The sequence below is a fragment of the Lissotriton helveticus genome, chromosome 11 (genome assembly GCF_964261635.1).
Source record: "Lissotriton helveticus chromosome 11, aLisHel1.1, whole genome shotgun sequence".
Lineage (NCBI taxonomy): Eukaryota > Metazoa > Chordata > Amphibia > Caudata > Salamandridae > Lissotriton > Lissotriton helveticus.
The window spans coordinates 1,106,641,043-1,106,665,722 of record NC_136072.1 but is presented as its reverse complement, the minus strand read 5'-3'; the positions used below and the strand labels follow the sequence as shown (position 1 = coordinate 1,106,665,722).

Genomic DNA, 24,680 nt, shown 5'->3' with positions numbered 1-24,680 from the left:
CTATCCACTCTAGACACCACAGTAAGATCAATTGCCCTCGGCCAGAGCCTAGTTTCCAGTAAGATGTAATCAAGATGAGATATATGCCCTAGTTTATTATATGTACATTTGGCTGGAATGTCCGAGGGAGTACGGCCATTGCATGCACGTAAAGAATGGGTGATGGTTAGTGCCATGACCTGAACTGCTAGTGGGGACCATGCCCTAACAGGCGGGGCCTGGGTCGTAGGGATTGACCAATGGTCATCCTCTGCCATTAGAGTTCCTTCATTGAGTCCCTCTGGGGGCTCAAAGTGGCAGTTTAGGTCTCACCCTACCACTATATTGAATTCATTAGGAATAGATGTAATGAAGATGGAAAGGTCATTAATAGTGCTGGACTCTTTGTCTATGCTAACGGGACGTGAATAAACATTAATCAGTGCTAGCTTATAGGCATTTGGCCAACCAAGAACCACGCATTGAATATCTCTAGAGTGAGTAGTGAGTGTTGTAGCTTTACAGCCCAGGTGGGATCCCACCCAAATAGTGAGACCTCCCGAAGGACGACCTCGCCCTCTCCAAACTGCCGGGATATGAAAATAGGCGAAGCCCACCCTGAAATACTCCTCGCGCGCCCAAGTGTCCTGGAACATACTCACATCGTTTGCATCCACAAAGGATCCCCATGCTGGGCAGGCGAGTTTGTTGGCTAATCCTGCCAGATTCCAGGACAGTAATTTTATTACATGTTCATTTTGGCCCCTGGCTCTTCTCTTACATTGGTCGACATTGGTCTCCTCAAACGTGCCTGTTTCACCTATAGGGCTATGGATAGGCTCCCTCTCCCCCATAGGATTAAACAGGCTCCTTATGCAACGGGCAGCTACTTGCAGCCACTATAGTCAATGCAACCACCTCTCGACTTGTACTCTTCCCATCCCCTATTGCTTCCAGCGTCTGTCTACCTGGATCAGTCCCCTCTTCCGGGTCTTCCTCTGAATCCACCTGATTTATACCCCCAGCACTGCTAGCCAATTTGCTCGGATTTAGTCAATCCACCGCATCTAAAGAACTAAATCTATTGTGTAGGGAAACGGCCTCAGTTACCCGATATTCTCTGGGGCTTCTCTGGTTAGTGCCAGTCCTAGCTAAGGGGCCTACCAGGTTCCATGCTGAATCTCTACCAATACCGGTGCATGCTGGAACCCGGGGATAGAAATACGAGAGTGGGAGGGACTGTATGGCTGTCTCACCTATGGGCTGTGACCACTGACATATGTGAGACATATGTGAGACACTGTCCGTGTGTCCCTAAAATTTATTATGACACAATCTCCCGTATGATCCTTAATTCTATGGCCCACCCATGAAACCCTACGGACAAGCAACATTTCGGTTGTTACATTTGGCGGTAGTGGTCTGTGTTTGTTAAGCCAATCAGATGCTTTGTTTTTTAATGAGGTTTGTGTCTCTTCTGTGTTATTCATCAACGGTGGAATCCCTACTAAAACTACAACAAAGGGGCTACATTCTGGAGGGAGATCAATTCGCATGCTAGGTATTTTGGTGTTACAATAGGGATTTGGGGCAGCGTTCTGAGTATTTCTGATGTTACCCTTACTCTGGGGGTGCCTATCTGACTCATTCATAGGTGGCCCAGGTTTGGCCGGGTGTGAACCCTCAGACCCCTTGTTGTAAATATTTTTGTCCACCCTAAGCGTGGAAGGGTATACTCAGATGTGAGTCCCTTGCTCATTGCACCATCAGGATTCAAGCAAGCCGGGCCGAAGACGGCTGAAATGCCAGAAACCGGTCCCCGGAAGCTTGTTTCCTTCCCAGTGTAAGAATTGGCTTTTGTAGTCTGGTCTGCCCTGTTCCCATGATGCACTGGGCCAGGGACAGACTAATTTGCATACAGCCAGGTTCTGAAACTGGGATGGTGCAATGAGCTAAAAAAACGGTGTTGGATCTAGCCCTGATCTCTTGACTGGGTGAGAGTATTCTGCTTAATTCAGAGACTCTGTCCATCACCACCCCTTGTTGTAAATACCTCAGACCCCTGGCCCCGCCGCTCTTGCATTGCCATGATGGGCCCGGGTGTACTCGATCGCACACTCTCAGCCACCTGGGTCTTTTGGTGGATTGCCATTGGCAATGTCCTTCCCCTGCTTGTAAGGTTTAAGTCAATGAGGGTAAGGGGAGAATACTCAGTACTGGGGTTGCTAAAGTTTGTTACGACACCTGTGATCTGGTCTAAGGTGTTAGTAATCGTTTGTAAATTTGCCTCAATAGCTGACATTCTATTCATTAGGGGCATTAAACAATCTGCAACAATGGACCCCACTTTCTCCCAAAAAGCACTATTTAAGGTAGCCATAGGAACCACAGGTATATTAGGGGCAGTTGGAGTCAGGACAGGTATCACAGTCTCTGGCTCTACATTATGTTCCACGGTTTTCCGGCCATCTTCAGGCGGCCTTGGTGGCCTAGTTACGGTGGAGCATTTTTCATTATGTTGGCCCCCAGCCCTCTTCTTATTTTTGGGACATTGTTTGTCCATTAGTGTCTCCTTTATGCCCTAATGGGGTGTATTTTTAGACCTGGTTATTGCACGGGCTGGCTGTGCCGGTGATTTGTTTTCTGCCACCGAATCCCCCAGTGTCACCAATGTAGCATTGCCCAGCAACAGAGGGTCATTGATGTTGAGATTAAAGGGTTGGTGGGATGGGGAGTCCCGTAGATGTCCAACCTCCATTGGGGACTTTCCTAGTCCCGGTCCCAATGACAGGCGTCGTTCCGTTACCGCAATCTCTTGAGCGATTACGTTAGATGCTCTTGTAATGAAGTAGTCCAAAGTTCCCATGGGACCCCCCCCATAGACTCTTTTCCTTTGTGACACCACTTGCCATGGCTAAATATGCGACCCTCTGGGTCAGTTAGCTAAATCCAGAAATATATAGGCCAGTCAATTAGTCTTACCGTTAAGTTGCTTGGCGGCCAAAGTTCCAGCGGCGATGTTAGAGGGTAGGCCCTGCCCGGCCTACTCCGACCTCGAACGGGCTCAAACGGGCACGCCCTTGGCCCGGGCTTAGCCCGGCGCGCGCCCGCGCTTGTCCCACGGGGCAGGAACTACGACTCGCTAATGAACTTCCGGTGGCAAGGGGAGGGGCGGTCGATCTCTGGTAGCCCCCACAGCCCTCTGGAGCTTGTGGTCCCAACTCCGGCTCCTTCAGCAATAACGCAGCGTTTAGCAATTCCAATTACTTGCCATATAAGCAGGAATGCTCATTTGTTTGCTGGTTTGAATTCTTGGCGATAACTTTCATTAGCACTCTCATCCACAGGCACAATGGGATTAAGTCTCATAGCCACTTGTGCCACTAGTATCATCACAGCAACTACCAGCTCTTCTCTAGAGGATGCTCAAAACAACCTAGGCCAGGTCTGGGAAGAGATTAAGCTCCGCAAGTCCATATGAACCCAAAAAGGTTTGCTTTAAGGGCTCAAGCGCAATGAGACAAGATTCACAGCATTGCATTCAGTTCAGCATAGGATTCACAAGGCTGAAGCCTGCTCTCACTCTCCCACCTAGATGTCAATCCTGGGCATTCATTGGCCACGTAGATAACAAGAGGGCATTTCTGTTTCCTAGGTTGCACACCTTTTCATCCCTCTGCATACAAATTGCGGGGCACAATGCTCGCTCTATTTATTGCATCTGCTTTGCTGCTTCCATATATGCCATGTGGCCACATATTACACACGAAAACTTCAGCTAGTTTTTTAGGATTACATATTTACTTTTTGTTTGATTATTAAAAGCAAAACATCAGGTTCTAGAAGGCAATGTTGGCTAAATATAAAGAAGAAGCATAATGTGCAGCCTGCCAGCTCTGTATTTCTGCATGCTCTCTATATGTCAGAGTGCCCCAAGCAGTGATAGGATGGCAAGAAAGTGCTGTTTGAACACCCACACCTATAAGGAATGGCTACACTCCATTGAATAAGTGCCCCTGGCCAAGCACTCATCCATGTGCACATTCCATGAAGTACAGGGGACCCTGGAGCATTTCTGCAAGAGTGAGATACCCACTCCATGCACAAGAAGAATATAGACATGGACGCAGAGAGATTCCTAGATAGCCATGCCTCCACCCCATTGTTGCCACCCTGCTTCATGACATCAGGACACTATGGGCCAGATGTACAAAGATATTAAAGTGGTTAAAATGTGCACACCATATTTTTGTGAATCTTATGGTATTATGCAAACTGGCCTATGTACTATGGAACTGGTAGATTCACAAAATACTGAATTACAATGGGCTACAATTCGAACTACAGCATGAATAATATTGAGGTAGGTCGCAAACTGTGGCCCACTACAATTTGCTGCCATCTCAGGGATGGTGGCCTGCTGGGAGTCAGCAGACAAACTTGCCTGGGATTCCTTTAAAGTAAAGCAATTTCATTTTAAATGCAGTCTGTTTTTCTTAATGGAAAATTTGATGCTTTCAAACGAGAAAAAAAATGTTTTATAAAACTATTTTTTAAGCGTAAGCATGGGTCCTATCTACCACTGACTATTTAAAAAAATGTTTGATCATTCAGAAAGAGTAAGGGTTACCTTGACGACACCTTCCCGTTTGCAAATGGAATACTACTACCTATCAATAGTTGCTAAAATAGTATTGTTTTGCGACTAGATTCCATTTGCAAAGCATTAATAAATACCATAAGTAATAACGGTTTGGAAGGGATGCTCTAAAAAAGGACTTTTCCAAACAGGGATTCCTAACGGTTTCCACTGAGTGACAGTGTAACATGTTACCGAATCGCTAAATGGGTTTGGTACATTAGAAAAACAGATTCCCTTGTTGCAATTTACTAAATTGTAGCGTTGACGACCAGAAAATGCGTTAGAATATCTGGCCTCAAGATTCCATTCCTTGGGTTTTCTTTCCAAATCAGTGTCATCACAGGCGTGCAGGTTAATCGGGTCAATGGAAGGCACTCATGAATAAAACTTCCTCCAACCTAAGGTTGTCAGATGAAAGCTCAAGACTGCAAATATGCCTTTGAGGCAACACATAGCTAGGAGGCAACCCCAAAAGCTACTGACTCAAAAAAGCTGATTGGGGTTAAACATTCCCTATACTACGAATGAAGCTTCAAATACACATCGGGTGCATTTCTGATGCTCACTTGCTCATGGGTGGACCTAGAGAGTTTCGAAACAACATGTCCCACAGTGAGAAAAAACGCAGAGAAGTCCATTGTTCATCAAATATTCCATTTTATGGCCTTATTCATCCAAATTTTCACACGTTTGTCACAACGTTTTGATTCTTCAGTTTAAGACAACGTGAATTCCATATTTTTCTGAAGCGGTTGACATGCCAATCCAGGCCTTAATCATCAGCACGTGGCGTTCTGCAGCCCAAAGCAGCCTCATTAAAATACCCAATGCATTTCGGGCTCGCAAACAGCCCTTCCTCAGGGATCACTGAAATAATATCGAGGGACAGAATATCGACCAACAAAAATATCGTTGACAAAATATCGAGAGACAAAATATCGAGTTTCTATCTACAAACAGGTAAGTACAAAAATATCGAGTTAAAAATATCGTTTACAAAAATATAGTTGTAAAAAATATTGACTTTACTAAAAACAATGTTAAATTAAATTAATATAAATAATTAATTACTAAAATATACTTAAAATTACTTAAATTAACTTATAATAATTAAATAATTAATTAAAGTTAAAAAAAAAATGTTATTCATATTTAATAAAACATATATATATATATATATATATAGTAACAAAATATAATTAAATAATAGCCAATATTATTAACGTACAATAAGTAAAGTGTAAAAATTACTATTCCCACTCCAAAGAGTGCAAGCGTAGTGAAAGCGTTGGATAGCGTAGGGGTTAAAATTACTATTCCAACTCCAGTGGGTGCAACAGTAGAGAAAGCGTTGGATAGCGTAGGGGTAAAAATTACTATTCCCACTCCAGGGGGTGCAACAGTAGGGAAAGCGTTGGATAGCGTAGAGGTTAAAATTACTATTCCCACTCCAAAGAGTGCAACAGTAGGGAAAGCGTTGGATAGCGTAGGGGTTAAAATTACTATTCCCACTCCAGTGGGTGCAACAGTAGGGAAAGCGGTGGATAGCGTAGGGGTTAAAATTACTATTCCAACTCCACTGGGGGCAACAGTAGGGAAAGCGTTGGATAGCGTAGGGGTAAAAATGACTATTCCCACTCCAGTGGGTGCAACAGTAGGGAAAGCGTTGGATAGCGTAGAGGTTAAAATTACTATTCCCACTCCAAAGAGTGCAACAGTAGGGAAAGCGTTGGATAGCGTAGGGGTTAAAATTACTATTCCCACTCCAGTGGGTGCAACAGTAGGGAAAGCGTTGGATAGCGTAGGGGTTAAACTTACTATTCCCACTCCAGTGGGTGCAACAGTAGGGAAAGCGTTGGATAGAGTAGGGGTTAAAATTACTATTTCAACTCCAGTGGGTGCAACAGTAAGGAAAGCATTGGATAGTGTAGGGGTAAAAATTACTATTCCCACTCCAGTGGGTGCAACAGTAGGGAAAGCGTTGGATAACGTAGGGGTTAAAATTACTATTCCCACTCCAGTGGGTGCAACAGTAGGGAAAGCGTTGGATAGCGTAGGGGTTAAAATTACTATTCCCACTCCAGTGGGTGCAACAGTAGGGAAAGCGTTGGATAGCGTAGGGGTTAAAATTACTATTCCCACTCCAAAGATTGCAACAGTAGGGAAAGCGTTGGATAGCGTAGGGGTTAAAATTACTATTCCCACTCCAGAAAATACAACATTAGGGAAAGTAAATACTTCATATATTATATAAAAATGTAAAAATGAATATCTATTAATAATTAATTAAAAATAATGAACATGTTTATATAATATAATAATTAAAATATTAAATTTACTAATTAACAATAATTATTTCAATTGATCACTTATTATTTCATTTTAATTAAAAATTAACAAATAATTATGTAATAATTAAAAAATATTTATCAATTATTTCCATTTAAATAAATAAATATAAAAGTAATTATTTAATTAATTATTAATAAATTACTTCCCACCCTATTCCCCTATAAACCCACAACCCGCTACAGAAAATAAATTATTAAAATTAACATAATTAACAATTAATCAATTAAATTAAATTAATTGGCAAATAATTTTTTTATAATTACCCATAAATACTTAATTAATATTTAATAATAAATAAATACCAATAAATATTTTTACATATTTAATTAATTATAATTTTATTACTTCCCACCCAATTCCCCTATAAACCCACAACCCGCTACAGAAATTAAATTAGTAAAATTTACATAATTACCAATTAATCAATTAATTAAAATTAATTACCAATTAAAATGTAATTAATTAACAAATATAAATTAATTAACAATTAATTACTAATTAATATCTACAGATAAATTTACATATTTAATTAATTATAATTAACTTACTTCCCACCCTATTCCCCTATAAACCCACAACCCGCTACAGAATTTATTTACGCAATAATTATAACAACAAAATTCATTAATTAAAATTAATTATAACATTAATACACACTTTTCACACATATTATAACATAAAAATACACTATAAAAAATTAGATATTAATAAAAAAACGATATTTTTAACTATCTATATTATATACTTCGATATTTTACATTTCTATATTTTTTACAGTCGATATTACATCACTTACCTTAAAAACGATATTTTGGTTGTCTATATTCTGTCCTGTCGATATTTTGTCCTGTCTATATTTTAAACTCGATATTATGTCCAAACGATATTTTGGACTCGATATTATGTCTGTGCACCCTTCCTCAGGTGTAGCTACAAAGATTAACAAGCATTTGCAATGCAATAGGTCTCACAATTGCAAGATTTTTAGCTATTGGCATTGTAAATGACAATGCTTTTTATTTCTATATTTTGAAGCAACGAATACAAGGCATTGTTATTTACAAAACCAATAAGTCAAAGTATCTAAAATGCAAGACCTATTGCATTGCAAAAGCTTGCATTGTTGTAAAGTGCTCTTTTTTTAAAATAATGGAAGATGTACAAAAAGCGACGCATAGAATAAGCAATCAAAACAATCAGAGCAATGAGGTGGCAATGGTGTTTCAACAATGATGGCTTTGATAATAATGCAATTGTCCATCAATGTCAGCTACTTACAAAAAAACAATACATTGGCGAAGACTAGTTTACACTACCAACATTATAGTCAATGCAGGCCCATGCACAGGCACCTAAACGTGTACAGAGAGTTACTGTGTGTCTTTCTTAAAGCTGATAATTACACAGCCAAACATAAAAATTGGTGACAAAAGGGCTATTTAAAATTACTTTTGTTAGCAACAACTAGTGCAATCAGTACAAGACCAAGTAATGAACACACAAGTTAGGGTCCAATCCTTGACAGAGAAGGGATAAAAAGGTATTTACAACCGGTTGCATGTTTACGCTTGTTGTGTGGGCAGGTGCGGGTGCTTCGTGTTGGTGTATTTTATCTTCAGCACTTTTACCAATAACAGATAGAAGCACGGCGCGGGGTGGGGGGTGTCAGTTCACCAGTCTCTGAGAAGAAGGTCGTTGCTCAGAGTCAGATGGTGCCTGTAATACTACTTTAAGTTCATTAATATCTTGTCTGGTTTTGTGTTTAAATACATGTTATCACCATTTCAGACAGGAGTAGACACAAGGCCCCTACTAACTACATCAGACCCTGGCTCCTGATCCCATCCAAATCCTGTTCTCCAAATCCCAGGCAGGCCCAGTCGGGCATCAGCCCCATGGCCGTCCTCTTGCCAGCCGGCGAGGAGGCCTCGGTAAATACAATAAAAAGTTTGTGATCTGCAGGTAGGGGCACTAACAGGAGCCATCCGTCTCCCGCATTCTCCACATCTGTAATAAAAGCGCATGTAGAGTCAGCGGCGAGGCAACAATGATATGGCGCGAGCAGTGGCGGTCTGCCGCACGCTTCTTTTTGCACAGCTTGAGTTATTACCATAACTCAGCAGAATTTGTAGGGTTTAGGAGACAAGTTGTAACAACCCATTCAGGGGTCGTCAATCACCCCAAACTGCTTCCAGAATCGAAATTATATCTGCATTTGAATTAGAAGCATTATTTGCCCATTTAATTCAGAGTGAACATTTTTCCTCAGAAGATGGAATTAAATTACAAAATGAGCGAGTCCTTAATCTACAGATCATAAATCACAGGAAATAATTCTGCTTCTGTACCTTAAACCAATTACATTATCCTAAGCGCAGTGGCGTAACGAAACTTGAGGGGGCCCCCCTGCAAAGCTCATGGAGGGCCCCCCCACCCCGCAGCCTGGCCCACCACCTACAATATATCATCTCGACATCTCAGTCCATCAATTCCTCAGGTTAAACTCACAAGTGGTAGAAGTACCGCGTTTATCACAGATAGGTATATATACACATTGCTCATCGTAGAATGCTCTAAGGCATTTGATTAAGGAAGCTCTAAGTTTTGGAGGGTGAATGGCCAAACTGCCGGAATGTCTTCCGAGAATAACTAATACATGACTGAGACATACGTGAGAAATGAGAGCACAGCAAACATTATATCAGCCAAACTTAAAGACACATTAAATACTTTAGAATGTCACTGATGACGTAAAATAGGATTTAGTACGACAATGATCAACTAAAGTAGATAAACAAATTAAAGTGGTAAGCGAATTAAGGAAACATTGCCTATTACAGGGATCATGATGTTCATCAATATATACTGACTCCGTTAGAGCCCCAATGTGAGATTAGACAATCACCAGTAGAAATACTCAAATCTAGAATAAAGCAGCCAAATTACCGGCAATTCACAACCAAAATCTGTACCCGCACCAATGAGACAGTGATAGCAGTTCGAATCCACAGCTACTTCACATTTAAAGGGACACCGCCTGCTTCACCCCTTTAAGCACTTTCATTGGCAATTAGCCGGGTTTGGTGGCTCAGTGGACTAACGCTTCCACTGCAGGGGCCTGTGTTCAACCTCATGGTCAGAGGTTCAAATTCTGATGAGTCCACTCAGCCTTTCATCCATCTGAGGTTGATAAAATGAGTACCATTGAGTTGGTTAATAGGAAACATCTGTTAATCAGCGCCAAGATACCTCCAGGTGAACGTGTGCTTTACAAATACAAATGTTATGTTATAGTAGCAGCACTTAGCATCTACAACGGTGCATCACGTTTAAAGGGACAGTGCGCGCTTGACGCTTAGCACACTTTTAACTGAACACCCCGGGCACGTCTCTACATACCAGCAATGCTTTCCACGGAATGGCAGAAGCACTTTTCCGAAGAATTTGATTACATTTAGTGGGGCAGAGGCAGAGCCAGTAGTCTCAGCAGGCATCCGCCACTGCTGATGGGGCAGTACGAATTATGCTGATCTCTGCGAGTCTGCTGCACGTGCGGTGGAATAGTGAAAACACAAACAGATCTAAGAGCATCTTCTAGGACACGAAGCAGCACTTCTCAATGGAACTTTATGGGACAGTATCAATACATATAACTAACAAGACGGTATCGGAGGGCTAAAGGGACATTTAAAGACCCGTCTAAGTTCTATCCCCTTGAAGGAACAACATGAACAACAAACAAACTTAGAGGTCTAAATCAGAAACCTGATCTGAATATCTTTCAAAATACCTTCATGTCTAGGCATGCCTCCCCCTGACTCAGTCACCGTTTGGGACAACGACGGACAGAGCGGGGTCTCACATTTACCTGAGCCAGGTCCAGGAAGAGGTGAGGTCCTTTCCCCGGGCACACTGGATCACACCAGGTGCCAAGGAGGAATTGAAACAGATGTAGGAGAAATATATCCTTTACTGTTATTAATTCACTTGTGTGTTTTTATTATAATTTTTTCACACGTTTCTCACTAAATTGGCAGTAGCATTCTTTGAGAACAGAGACCCTGACGAAAGCCTTGGGTCTCTTCCCATAATAGGCTGAAACATGTTGGTCCTCTCGCAGCTATTTGTTTAAACTGCGTTTATGTTGTTGCACTGTTCTTGTTTTTAATAAGGAAGGGGCTTATGCCCAATAAAGCTCCCTATCCTGTTTTAACCATCACATTCATCTTTATATTTTTTGCACTGCACTTTCCCATCAGATCATCATCATTTGGTCTAATCTAGTAATTGTAGGTCATTACCCCATGCCAACGATGGGGGTATGCCGTATGTCTCAATGATCAAGAGACAGAATACCCTGGCAGGATTACCAAATGAAAACATTGATCCATACAAGTTATTGATGGGAATCCATAATGGGTTTTGATTAGCAATTACAGGTGGCCCTTTTCTTGGCGATCTGGTCTGTTGTTCATAACTGTTAGCCACTTCTTTATCTTGATGTACTTTTCTAGACATGAAGGTATTTTGAAAGATATTCAGATCAGGTTTCTGATTTAGACCTCTAAGTTTGTTTGTTGTTCACAGTATCAATACATCCAACTGACTCCACAGCATTTCGTGGGACAGCATAGACAGATCCCATAGCATTTCACGGGACAGTATACAAATGTATCCCAGAACATTCCATAGGCACTACAAAGAGAACCCTGCACCACCAGACCTCAGATCATTCCACGGGGCAGTACAAACAGATCCCTGAGCATTACACAGGGCAGTGGCACCAACAAAACTAACACCATTCCAAGGGGCAGTAAAAGCAGATCCCTGAGCATTCCATTTGACAGTACAAACATATCCCTGAGCATCCCATGGGGCAGTACAAACATATCCCCGAGAATTTCAAGGGGTAAAAATATATCCCTGAGCATTTTATGGGGCAGTACAACCAGTTCCCAAAACAATTCTTTGGACAGTATCAACAGATTCCAAAGAATTTCATGTGGCAGTACAAACAGATCCAAACAAATTAGAAAGTCCCAAACGTTTCAAGGAATAATATAGGCACACCCAAACAGATCTCAGACAATTTCATAGGACAGAACCGCATTTCTAAAAAGACACACAGCATTCCAATGTGAAGTGCATACACAAATCGGACAGTACATACATAAATCCGTGCAGACCTCGTAACATTTCATAGGCAGTACATACAGGTCCTAAAGCATTTCATGGACAGTGGCAACACTTCTGAACCCTACCCCATAGCGCCTAAAAGGAGAGTGCAGCATTTCTCAAGGGACACCAGATTGTTAAATGGACCGTACCAGCACTTCTAGCCAGATCACCACAAGGGACAGTGCCAGCCACTCAGATGTTTTAAAACATGTGCAAAGTGGGCTCTGGCCCAGGGCCCCAGCCTTTTTTGGGGGCTCCTTTTAGAGCCAATTCTGTTATGTCTTACCCTGATGATCTTAAGTCATTCTTAAACACATTTTTTAAATACTGTTTTCCTTTAATTTATTTGGAATGTGGTTGATAGTTACGCCCCTGTCATGTTGAAAATGTCAACTGAAATTATGAAAATGTCACACATCGCAATCTGAAACCTTGGCCGCTATGCTAAGTCTACCACACACAGCACATTTGAACATCTCAAAATTCCATGTCAGAGAACTCTACTATAAATAATTTAACCCTACAACATTCCATATCACATAATTGCAATCCTAAAAATTAAAAAACACATATTTCCACTTCACGCCATACCACATAATTCCACATCACATAATAACATTCCACACAACGTAATACCACTCCAAACCACATAATTATACTCCACACAACACAATTCAACTACACAGAATTCCACTTCAACCTATATAATTACACTTCACACAACATATTTACACTCCACTCCGAAACACACAATTACCGTCCACAAAATACAACTCTGCAACATGCTGCATAATTCCACTCCGCACAATTATACTCCACATCATGCCACATAATTCCACACGTCACACAATTCATCCCCACACAATTAATCACACAACATAATTACACTACACATAATACCACTCAGAACCACGTAGCAACATTCCTAATACCACGCAACATAATTTTCACTCAACAGCGCACACTTCCACGTCACACAAATTGAACTCTACACATTTCCATTCCACACCACATAATTCGATAAACTACATAATTCAAACCAACAACACAATTGCACAACACACCACATACATCTAATCTACACCACAAAATTCCACATCATGCTACAATATTTATCAGCACAGCACATAAGTAAACACCACTACACTCCACAGCCAGCTCACAATACTATTGCAGATAATCTCTCTCCAAGACACACAATCCCACTCCATGACACTCAACCCCACTCCACATAATTCTAGTACACTCAATACCACACAATTACTATCCACATAATTACACTACACACCATGCCACATTATTTCACTACACAGATCCAATCTACACAACACAATTCCACAGCTAACTATTCCAATCCAGACCATATATGACTTGCATATATGCAAATGCATATATTGCAAAACCATATATTGCAAATGCTTGTTTACCTTCCAATGCCTCCCAGCGGATCCTGTTCCTGGAGGAAGCTGCAATCCTTCTCCGACCCCTTTCAACTCTCCTCTGTGCTGCCTCATCCAAAGCTTCTCAGAGGCTGTGCGCTGTGGTTAATTAACTGTCTGAGGGCCACCACCCCCATCCTTGTCAGGGTCCTGAGCAGTGCCCTGCCCTGTGGTGAATGCTGTCTCTGGGGCCCCCACCCCCATCCTTCTCCGGGTCTAAATTCAGAGCAGTGCCCTGTGGTGAATTCTCTCTCTGAGGACCCCCACCCCCATCCTTGTCAGGGTCCTGAGCAGTGCCCTGCCCTGTGGTGAATGCTGTCTCTGGGGCCCCACCCCCTTCCTTCTTAGGGTCCTGAGCAGTGCCCTGCTCTGTGGTGAATTCTCTCTCTGAGGGCCCCCATCCTTGTCAGGGTCCTGAGCAGTGCCCTGCCCTGTGGTGAATGCTGTCTCTGGGGCCCCCACCCTCTTCCTTCTCAGGATCTGACTCCTGAGCAGTGCCCTGCCCTGTGGTGAATGCTGTCTCTGGGGCCCCCATCCCCACCCTTCTCAGGGTCTGACTCCGGATCAGTGCCCTGCCCTGTGGTGAATGCTGTCTCTGGGGCCCCCACCCCCATCCTTATCAGGGTCCTGAGCAGTGCCCTGCCCTGTGGTGAATGCTGTCTCTGGGGCCCCCGCCCCCACCTTTCTCAGGGTCCTGAGCAAGGCCCAGCCCTGTGGTGAATGCTGTCTCTTGGGCCCCCACCCCCTTCCTTCTCAGGGTCCTGAGCAGTGCCCTTCCATGTGGTGAATGCTGTCTCTGGGGCTCACAGCCCCATCCTTGTCAGGGTCTAACTCCTGATCAGTGCCCTGCCCTGTGGTGAATGTTGTCTCTGGGGCCCGCACCCCCAACCTTCTCAGGGTCTGACCCATGAGCAGTGCCCTGCCCTGTGGTGAATGCTGTCTCTGGGGCCCCCACCCCCATCCTTTCCCTGTCAGCTCTCCTCTGTGCTGCCTCCTGCTCTCTGGGGCACCCACCCCAATCCTTGTCCTCTTCTGTCTCGAAGGCTGTGCCCTGTGGGGAATGCTCTCTCTGGGGCCCCCACCACATCCTTTTTCCAGGCCTGTGCTCTCTGACTGAAGAGAAACAATTTAACTTGTTAATTTGTTTCTCTTCAGTCCTGGGCCAGAGCTGCAGGCTGCTTGAGAGAGAGGAGCAAGCCAAAGAGCTGAGGGGGCCCCTTCATTTACTGCAGAGTGCCCCCCACCCACCACAGGGGCTGGGGGTGTATTTGTTATGCCCCTGGCAAGATGCAAGGCTGAAGGGTCCCAAGGCCTCCTGCACCAAGTCCCTCTGTGTGCCCCCCCATTCACACAGAGTTCTATCATCTCTCTCTCCCCTCTGCATTGCTTCTTCCATTGAACTGCCCTTTGACCTCTCCTGGTTGCTGCTCTCTTGAATGTTTCTTTCTGCACTCCACCCTCTCTACGCTATCAAGAAACTAAAGCTATTAAACCTGCCCGGAAGAAAGGCTGAAGCTAAACAGACCTGATGCGTTTTTGCTCAGGGCTGTGCTTCAGCACTCACTCCAGTGTGGGGCCGAGGGGGCCACTTCAAATGTAGGGAAGCCTGGGCCCCCCCCCGCACCACGGGGGCTGCGGGGGCCTTTGTTATGCCCCTGCCTAAGTGACATTTTATCTCACAACCTTCGGAGCGGGCTGCGGATAGGGACTTATCATACAAATCAGTGTGGAGAGAGGAGAGATATATCTCCGCTCCGAGCACCCCAGCGTGGCACCAGAAGAGCTGTTCCTCCATCCGAGAGCAGCCCAGCAGCCAGCATCCCTGTGCCCACCAGCCGATGGTGCAATGCCACTCTGGCACTGCCACAGCCATCCACAGAAGACAACGCTGAAACTATTACAACCTATGCTACAACAGCCAACGGGGCTAAGACACATCAACCAGCAGAGCTATCCCCTCTAGTCAATGAAGGACGTGGCACCGCGGTCACCATTAAAAGCTAACCCACCAGTGACCCATGAAGCGGGCGCCAAGGCAATTAAAAACAAGTAGTCCCTAAACGAAACTGACAAAGCCCTACAGCGAAATAAAACTGTTGTTGGTCGGTGCTGCTTCCGATAAAAACAGAAGTGATGCATTGGACCAGCAACCAATAGGGATGCCCGAAATAATAGTGCCGCTGCTTTTCTTGCAAGAAGCAGGAAAGCAGCAGGAGGGATTACTCTCAGTATACAAATTACTGTATGTCTTGGAGAGACAGCGCATGCGCGCTGTCTACGTGAGACCTAGAAACAAACATAAGTGTGATGCATGTTCTACAGAAGCTATGAAATCAATACACTTCATGTCCCACCATACTTTATCCCTTCCCCACTTAACTATCCCACTGCTAAGACATCCCAACCTGTGATAAAAATAAAAAAGATAAAAGCACTGCATTCCTTAACTCAAACCTTGCTTTCCATTTGTCGCAACTACGAGAAAACTTTCAAAATATGTGACCATCTGCCCTTCTTTGCATATCTAGTGCTACCCAGAGGTCACTGTACCTGCTGCTTTCAAATCAAATGCTAGTCAGAACCTTCATTTCCCTTGGACTTTCCATCACCCCAATGCTTCAACTAATCCACTCGTAATCCACACCCCACAGGTGTCACGTCTATTTCAAGCCTCCTTAATGGTTCTGAATCCCCCACGTAACCATTCCATTTAACGCGAAACCTGTGCATTTCACTAGACTACTGATTCATATATATATATATATTCACTGAAAAAACCATAGGTTATAGACCATATATAGTTAGGAATTAGCATTTACAAAACTTTGAAAATTCACTGAAAAAACCATAGGTTATAGACCATATATAGTTAGGAATTAGCATTTACAAAACCTTATTTTACTCACACAAAACCATTGAAATTCGCATATATAGTTAGTTGCACTAACTATATATCGCGCACCCGCAATCCACTGCTGATCATGTCACATATTACATCATTCATGACATGGTCAGTGACATCACTGATGACATCACTGATGACATCTCAAATGACATCACTGATGACATCACTGATGACATCTCAAATGACATCACTGATGACATCACTGATGACATCTCATTTGACATTACTGATCAGTGATGACATCATTCATGTGATAATACGATGAACCTCTTCAGACTCTTTTATAACCTTAGATACACTCAGTGTAAACAGACACTCACAGGCTGTCACTCATCCATGGAGTTACTCACACACCTAGTCAGTCATGCAAAGAATCAATCACACTTCCATTTCCTCAACTATACAGTTATACACACCTTACTTATTCAAACATATACTAACACATATTTACTCTCTTATACAATCCCTGATACAAGTTCACAATGATCCATACAGCCACTCACACATTCACTGGCTCTTATGCACAGTTATTTATATATGTCAACTCTCACATGTACTGTGTTTTACATATGTACTTACTTTGACATGTAGCACTGAGATATCCATTCACTCACCAATACACTCATGCACACAGTCAACCGCCCATACAGCTGTTTCCACATGCACTTTTGAACCCATACATCTAGTGAATCAACTGCTCACACATCTATGCACAGAGTCATACACCTCCCAGCCACCCACACACACACTCAGTCTCCCATACAAATACTTGGGCAACCAATCAATAACCCATATAGTTACTCATATAGCTACTGATCAACACATGCAGCAGTTTACAGAACAACAGACATAATGATGCACAAATTAAGACAGTTTAGTCACTAACCCATGCACTCAGTGAGACACATTTAATCACTCACTCATACAGTCAGTCATGCACCTACTAAATCCTTCATCCAGACACTTATACATCCACTCATTCTTCAATATGTAAGACAAATTTTAACTTTACAGAAACATACAGTCACTGGATGTTGTCATCAGTGATGTCATCAGTGATGTCATTTGAGATGTCATCAGTGATGTCATCAGTGATGTCACTGACCATGTCATGAATGATGTAATATGTGACATGATCAGCAGTGGATTGCGGGTGCGCGATATATAGTTAGTGCAACTAACTATATATGCGAATTTCAATGGTTATGTGTGAGTAAAATAAGGTTTTGTAAATGCTAATTCCTAACTATATATGGTCTATAACCTATGTTTTTTTCAGTGAATTTTCAAGGTTTTGTAAATGCTAATTCCTAACTATATATGGTCTATAACCTATGGTTTTTTCAGTGAATTTCAATGGTTTTTTAATAGCAAATATCAAAAGCTGTAAAATGTATTCTTCTTTTAAAGGAAAAATATATTTTATATGTATTTAATATAATTTTTTTATGTATATACATTTTTTGAGGGAACGAATTTATCAACTATCATGCTGAAGAAGAGTGTGGGGGAAAAAAAACAAAGAGGAGGACTAAGAGGAAAGAACAATCAGTTCAAAAATACAATTGTTTTAAAGCATGAAGTGCTTTTCCACACATTTACATTTAAATAACCCATATTAGAACATACAAAATATCTACAGAGGAGACGGTGTACATTGAATTTTAGACTCTTCATTGGTACCTACATGTTGGTACTTACATCACCCACACAACACAACAGCTCTATTCAGAGCTACCCTACCTCAAAGCACTCTAAAATATTATTTTACTATTTCCCTTGGTTTTCCCCTTGTTGCGCTTTCCGGAACGCTACCCGGTGCGCGGACCGTGCGAAAATTTGAAAAAAAAAGTTGTTTTTTTTTACATATATGGGCCTCCTCAGCCACCCTCAGAAAACCTAGGGGGTCAGGATATGTCTCCCGTGCCCCCTTGTACCCATTCCCAACATTGTTTATCCTCCATCTTGTGACTAAATTCGTCCGAAACACAAGATGGCGGACTCCCGTTACGCTACCGGTGAGCTACCCGGTTCGCGTACCGGGTAGCGCTTCCACTGCGAAAAATCGAAAAAAAATGTCTTTTATTTTTTTGCCCCGCGGGGCCCTTTAATAGCCCCCACATCAATCCTAGGGGTTCAGGAGGGGTCTACCTTGCCCCTTTCATTCATTTCCCCCTTCGTTTATTTCCACCTCTTGTCTCTCAATCCTACCGAGAGACAAGATGGCGGCCGCTCCGGACTGTTTAGAATGTTGAGAGTCACCGGAGAGCCAATCCGCTTCTCCTCGTGAAGTTCCGTTACGCGTCTGGTACGCGAACCGGGGCGCTAACCGGGACGCTGTCACAGATATATATATTTTTTTACGTTAATTTCTCAAAATCCACTGGAGCACATATCTTGAGACCTAGCAAAGGCACATCGGGCAAACAATCTCTACAATTTTGCCAAGTTTCATAGAAATCCATTCAGCCGTTCGAGCTAAAAGTGAGTCCAACTGCCCTATGGAAAACTCAATGTTAAAAACACGTTTTGGGACCCCCTTTTTTCTCGGCCCCCGCTTGACGAAACCCCCCCCAAACTTTCAGGGGACGCTCAGAAACAAAATGTGCCATTTTCCTGAAAATTTCAGCCAATTCCGTCCATCAACGCCAAAGTTATTCAACATAGAATTTTCAGAAATCCCTATTCAAAAAAATCCTAACTATATATACCTACTGGTGACCGCCAGTAGGTAATAGGTCCATTGATGGGATTGCTGCTGTTCCTCGAAATCTGTGTCTCCATTAAATTTTTCCAAGCTGCCTCGGGCTTTATATTATATATTTTAACTTACTCTTTAAACCAATATGTTCTTTTTTGGGGGTATCCAACCAGGAGGGGCACAATTATAAATGTATTCATGAAAATGATGGAATGCACACCCACATGTTAGCTAATCCTTTAGAATAATGCTCAATAGCAACATTGTGCATGCAGCCATGTTTGTGTTCTGCCCCAACAGCACTTTGATGATAATTTCGAAACATGGAGCGCAAATGCGTTTTCCTCGCTGTGCGACATGTAAATGTAGCGCATTTGTGCTCCATGTGGTTTCAAAATTATCATCAAAGTGCTGTTGGGGCAGAGTACAAACATGTCAGCAGGCACAATGTTGCTATTGAGCATTGTACTGAAGGATTGACTAACAACATGTGGGTGTGCATTCCATCACATTCATGGACCTAGGGAGTGGCAAAATCAGACATAATCTAAATCCCTGATGCATGCCCTCTTTCTCACACCTCTTCCTCCCATTGCATGCCTAGGTGCAGCAACCTAATACCTGACAGGAGCACCCCATTGGTTACTTACCCACAAAATCAAAACAGTCCCCACCTAGCCCACACTGGAAACCCAACATTCATACACCCAAGCACAACCCCATACTGTAGGGTGCCAACTGTTCACAAATGTGCTTTGGTGTCTCACCAGGGATATGAAGCGCTATATATACACACACCATGAATATACAGTAGGACTCCCCACACTGTTCTCTCCAGCACAGCACCAAAATACAAACTCAAGTCACTTTTGAAAGACATAAAAAAGCGTGAGCGCGTTGCTGGGAGGCAACTGGCTGCAGGAAACTGAGCTGAAGCGCTGTTGGGTTAGTCACAATCTGCTTAAAAAACTTCCTGTTTTTTGGAGAGATTGAAAGGCATCTGTACTGAGCTGTCGAAGTACAACGTCTATTGGAAAGGATGCCAAGAAATTTACCCTCCTTCCCCCTGACCCATCTCCTCGCTACTGGACATCCTCCAAGCACTGGGCCCGAGTATACAAACACAGTGTTCCCCGGAGAGCACGGGACCTACCAGTGCCTTGTTTGAGCCGGTGTTTGGAGGTGGGGGCCCAACCGGCACTTATTTTTCCTCATTAGACTTTGGCCCAGAGTAGGAGACAGAAAAACACAAAAGGGGAAAAGGAATAGCAAGATGGAAAAACAGTGACAAAGAATGAAAGCAGAGATGAAAAATAACCTGTAAATGTGAGCTGAAGGGGCAGGGAGTGTCAGGCGATGGATGAAAGAGGCAGGAGGTGAAATCACGATTATGTAGCCTTGGTATTTGCACCCCCCACATTCAACAGTGCCGGCCGCAGGCTTCTGAACAAACGTTTTGGGCCCGGCTTTTATTCGTTTAGAAATGAAGCACTGGTGTCTCCTGAACCTTTCCTCTATTATTTGCCTCTCTCTGGATCATTACAGACACAGTTCCATAGCCTGGACCTTTGTGTGATCACCTTATGCCTTCTGGATGTTGTAGTCTTATTGTGCTTCCACTGAACTAGTTAACTAACATACCAGAGAGCAAGGATTTGTAGGAGGAACGTCCAGGACCGAGACAGCATTAGCAATGACCAGAAGTCAGGTGGTCACCCCAGGCATCTCCAAAGCCCCTGAAAAAGGGCACCATGACACCACTGCTACTTACCTTGTACCAGAAGATCTTGGAGCCATGCAGTCGTACAGAGGTGTGCTGCCAGGACAGATACTCGTCCACACAAGCCCGTTTCTCCAGGTCAGCGGGGTACCAGTGGTCTGGGGTGTCGAACTTGCGAACCAGATAGAGGAGAATTGCAATGCTGCAGGGAGACGATACAAGGGGGTTAAGGCCACAATGAACAAGCTCTTGTGATTGTACTATAATAGTGCAAAGAAATGTGAAGACAGTGTGTGCAAACTAATACCTATGTTAGGATAGGTAAACATTGATTTGTACTATTTAAATGGCCACGCCAACAGCATTCATCCACAACTCACGGGGTCTGATGGCTTAGTGGACTAATGCGTCCACTGTAGCGGCCTGTATTTGACCTCAAGGTCACAGGTTCAAATACCGGTGGGTCCACTCAGACTCTCATTCGTCTTAGGTCGATAAAATGAGTACCATTGTGTTGCGTAACAATAAACATCTGTTATCCAGTGCCAAGATACCCTTGGGTGAATGTGCTCTACAAATACACGTTAAGTGGTCACATTCCTGTAACACAGGAATATACCAGTGCCCTCAACTTGCAGTGCATCTTCACAAGCAAAACCATACTCCAGTCTGTGAATGAAAACTCAAAACCATTTTAAAAGATGCCCCAGGGCTACCCAAAGTCCTACGAGGTGATACCAATGGAAGACTTAGCGCTGTGCAAATGACCATAACAGAAGACTAAACTGATGTGAACTACAGACTTAGGTCTTGAACTAATGTAATTTTGTTAGTTGAGGTTAGGCTTGGAGGCTAATGTGTTTAGGGGTTTAGACTTCAGGAAGTTGTGTTGGCCTTCTGGGTGATCAGATTCAAGTTTGGGAGTAAGTGCTCAGTGTGAGAAGTTGGCCTGGTATATGATGTTCACTATTCTAGTGAGCACCTTGCACCAGTCCAAACAACCCTTGCAAAACCCTTGTAAAGTCAACCTTATAGACCAGCTATCCTAGTGGTAGCATGGACAAAAGCAGTCTTAGGCTAAACTCAAGAGGGCATGTGAAGCCATCTGTTTTACCATATGCAAACCTTTTAATACCAAATGAAAGGACACCACACAGGTTACATATTAAAAATATATATGTATTTATTTCTAAATTAATCCCCTTAACTCTTTATGAGCACAGGAGCACAATCGTATAACAAGGAACTTAATATAACATACAAAAGTTGCACAAATATGAATAGGCCCTGGTGGCCCGTTAAACCATATACTAAAATAGTGGTATAAGAACCACGTCACGAACAATGGTAATGCCTAGGGCCTTGGGAATCGCTGGGGCTACACTGGACTAACAGCAGTTAGGAAGTGGGAGGCCCAACAGGATGCGGGTGCAGTGTCTAAATGCACATGCGTGCACCTATAGAATTCAATGGGTGCATAAAGTTAGAAAGTTGCGGATTTGGAAGCCTTCCGACTGGACTAGAACTTAACCACTTAAAACTAGGACACTAGGAGAGTTACTCTTTACAGGAGCACCGCAGTACTCGCGTCACCTCACCCACAGGAAGCGGGTGCATAGGTGTCAAAGTGTGTCGGGTTTCGTCATAGAGTTCTATGGAGCCTTGGAGAGAAGATGCTGCAGGCGACCAGGAGAGAAGAGTCCGGTTGGATCCAAGGGTTGATCGAGGATGAAGAGTACCTGAAAGCAGAGGGGACAGAGTCTGGGTCACTAGCCAGTGACCAGGAAGGAACCAGGAAGGAACCAGGCGATGGGTTGCGATCAGGTGATGTCGTGAAGTTTGTCTCCGCTGCCACGTGGACCAGGAGGTGTCGACAACGACTAGGCGCTGGGCATGGACTGTCCCACGAAGGTTCTCGCTGTTGGCGGTGTCGGATCTCGATTCGGAATCAACAGGCCTTGGCAAATGCAACCCATGCAGGAATCGAAGATGGCTTCTGGATCAGACCAGCAAGGTCTGATGGGCTGCTCCTTTTCAGGGGAGCAAGGGCCAGTCTGGAGCAACCATACAGTGTTGAAAATTCAAAGGTTTGTCGTCACAGAGGCCACTAGCCAACGGGCAAGTGACCGGACAGACGCGTCGAGCAGGAAAATGCAAAAGGGCTGGGGCTTCTCAATCCCCAATGCACAGCTTCGAGGGTGCCTCAGAAGCTGCACAGAAAGCACTCCGCTGGCTTTCCAAGATGGCCGGTCCCACGTCTCTCGTCGCCTCCACGGGTCTCAGCTTTGCTGTGGCTGTGAATCGGGCTGTTGGATGTCTGGAAGTCCGGGTCTTGTCAGGCTCTGTCGTTCAAGCTCCGGCAGGAGCAACAACAAAGCAAACCGTTGAGCGCTTGATGGTGCCTGCTTGCACAGGGTGGTCACTCCTTGACCACAAAGGAGATTCTTCAGTCTTCTACGTCGAGTAGGATGTGGAAGGGTCCAGAGTTTTGTATCAGACTTTCAGTCAGGATTATCTAAAGTCTAAGGACACAGCTCCTACCTATATACCAAATCTAGGGGCTGGATTACCTGCTAGGTCCCTCCTATGGGTGGGACCCAGGAAGGGGGTGGTTACACCCCTTTCCCTTTGTCCAGCACCGGTTTGAACTGGCCTATGCATGGGACACCTTGTGTGCCCCAGGCAGTGTCTTGTTTCATTCAGCCCTCCCTGCCCCAATCCACTATCTCCTGTCTGGGGTGGTGCTAGCACCTCCCTGTGACAGGAAACCTATTGTCCAAGCCTCCCTCGCTGGAAGTGCTCCCAGCAGCAGGAGGTCAGACTTGTGTCTTTGTGTCTGTGGCAGCAGCATCCATTTTGTGATGTTGAGGCTCTGGTTAACGTTAACCGGGATTAAGGAAAGTAACATGTTCTCTCCCTCTAGAAGGGTGGAATGCTACCCCCGTCGCCAGAATTGGCGAGGGGGTAGTATTCCAAAGCGTATGACACCTTACACGACATGTTCTGATAAAGCCAAACCAAAGATAGCATTTAACCGTGAGGTTCATAATGCACTTAAGAGTATATGATATGGCAATACCCTGGAACAGCTATAAGGACATGGTTCCGAAAGCTGCAGACAGGCTCAGCTCATGCTAGAGCAACATCTCACATAAAACCAAGCACTCTGCCTCCAGGATTGTTAAGGCCTGCCATAGGAGTGACTTATAGGTGCATATGTGTCCAGATATAAGGTTAGACATAGGAATACTATATCTAAGCAAGGGGTGATTACACGACCTTGCCCCAGCTCAGTGATCAGCCAGTTGTGTCAGTTTGGATGGCCCGCCAGGGGTGGCAAAAGATATGCTGCAGCCCCTGGTAGGCCTTGGGTGCACCTGTGCCCTGGATACCTACAGTACACTATACAGGGGCTGATAAGGCAACTCAATATCCAATTAGTTATGTACCTAGGGTACATGAAGACCATTTTACCCAGAGAGCAGATAGATGGCCTGGGATCCTGCTAATCAGGGCCCCAGGCTAAGTCGAAAACCAGCTAAACACAAGGCAAAAAATCTGGGGTAACCATAGTCAGGTATCCACCTTCCTACACTCAGCTTGATGGTTTTAGGGCTCAGTTCAGATTTTAATTAAAGACTTGAAGGATTTGATTTACCCCTGTAATCTTAGGCTTTGGACCTTGGCATGGGTAACTTTGGGAAGTGTAGATATGCTTTGGCTACAGAGTCTGTCGTTAGCCTAAGGACTGGGGGTGAATTTAG

At 43.8% G+C, this 24,680-nt stretch overlaps 1 protein-coding gene across 1 annotated transcript in view; it reads right to left on the bottom strand.

Annotated features, from left to right (window-relative positions):
• LOC144792653 (glutathione S-transferase theta-1-like) overlaps positions 1 to 24,680 on the bottom strand; it is a 71,889-nt gene that overhangs the window by 22,186 nt on the left and 25,023 nt on the right. Inside the window, exon 3 of the mRNA XM_078667801.1 lies at positions 20,968 to 21,118. Within this exon, the coding sequence (XP_078523927.1) occupies positions 20,968 to 21,118 (151 nt within the window). The remainder of the gene's footprint in view (positions 1 to 20,967; positions 21,119 to 24,680) is intronic.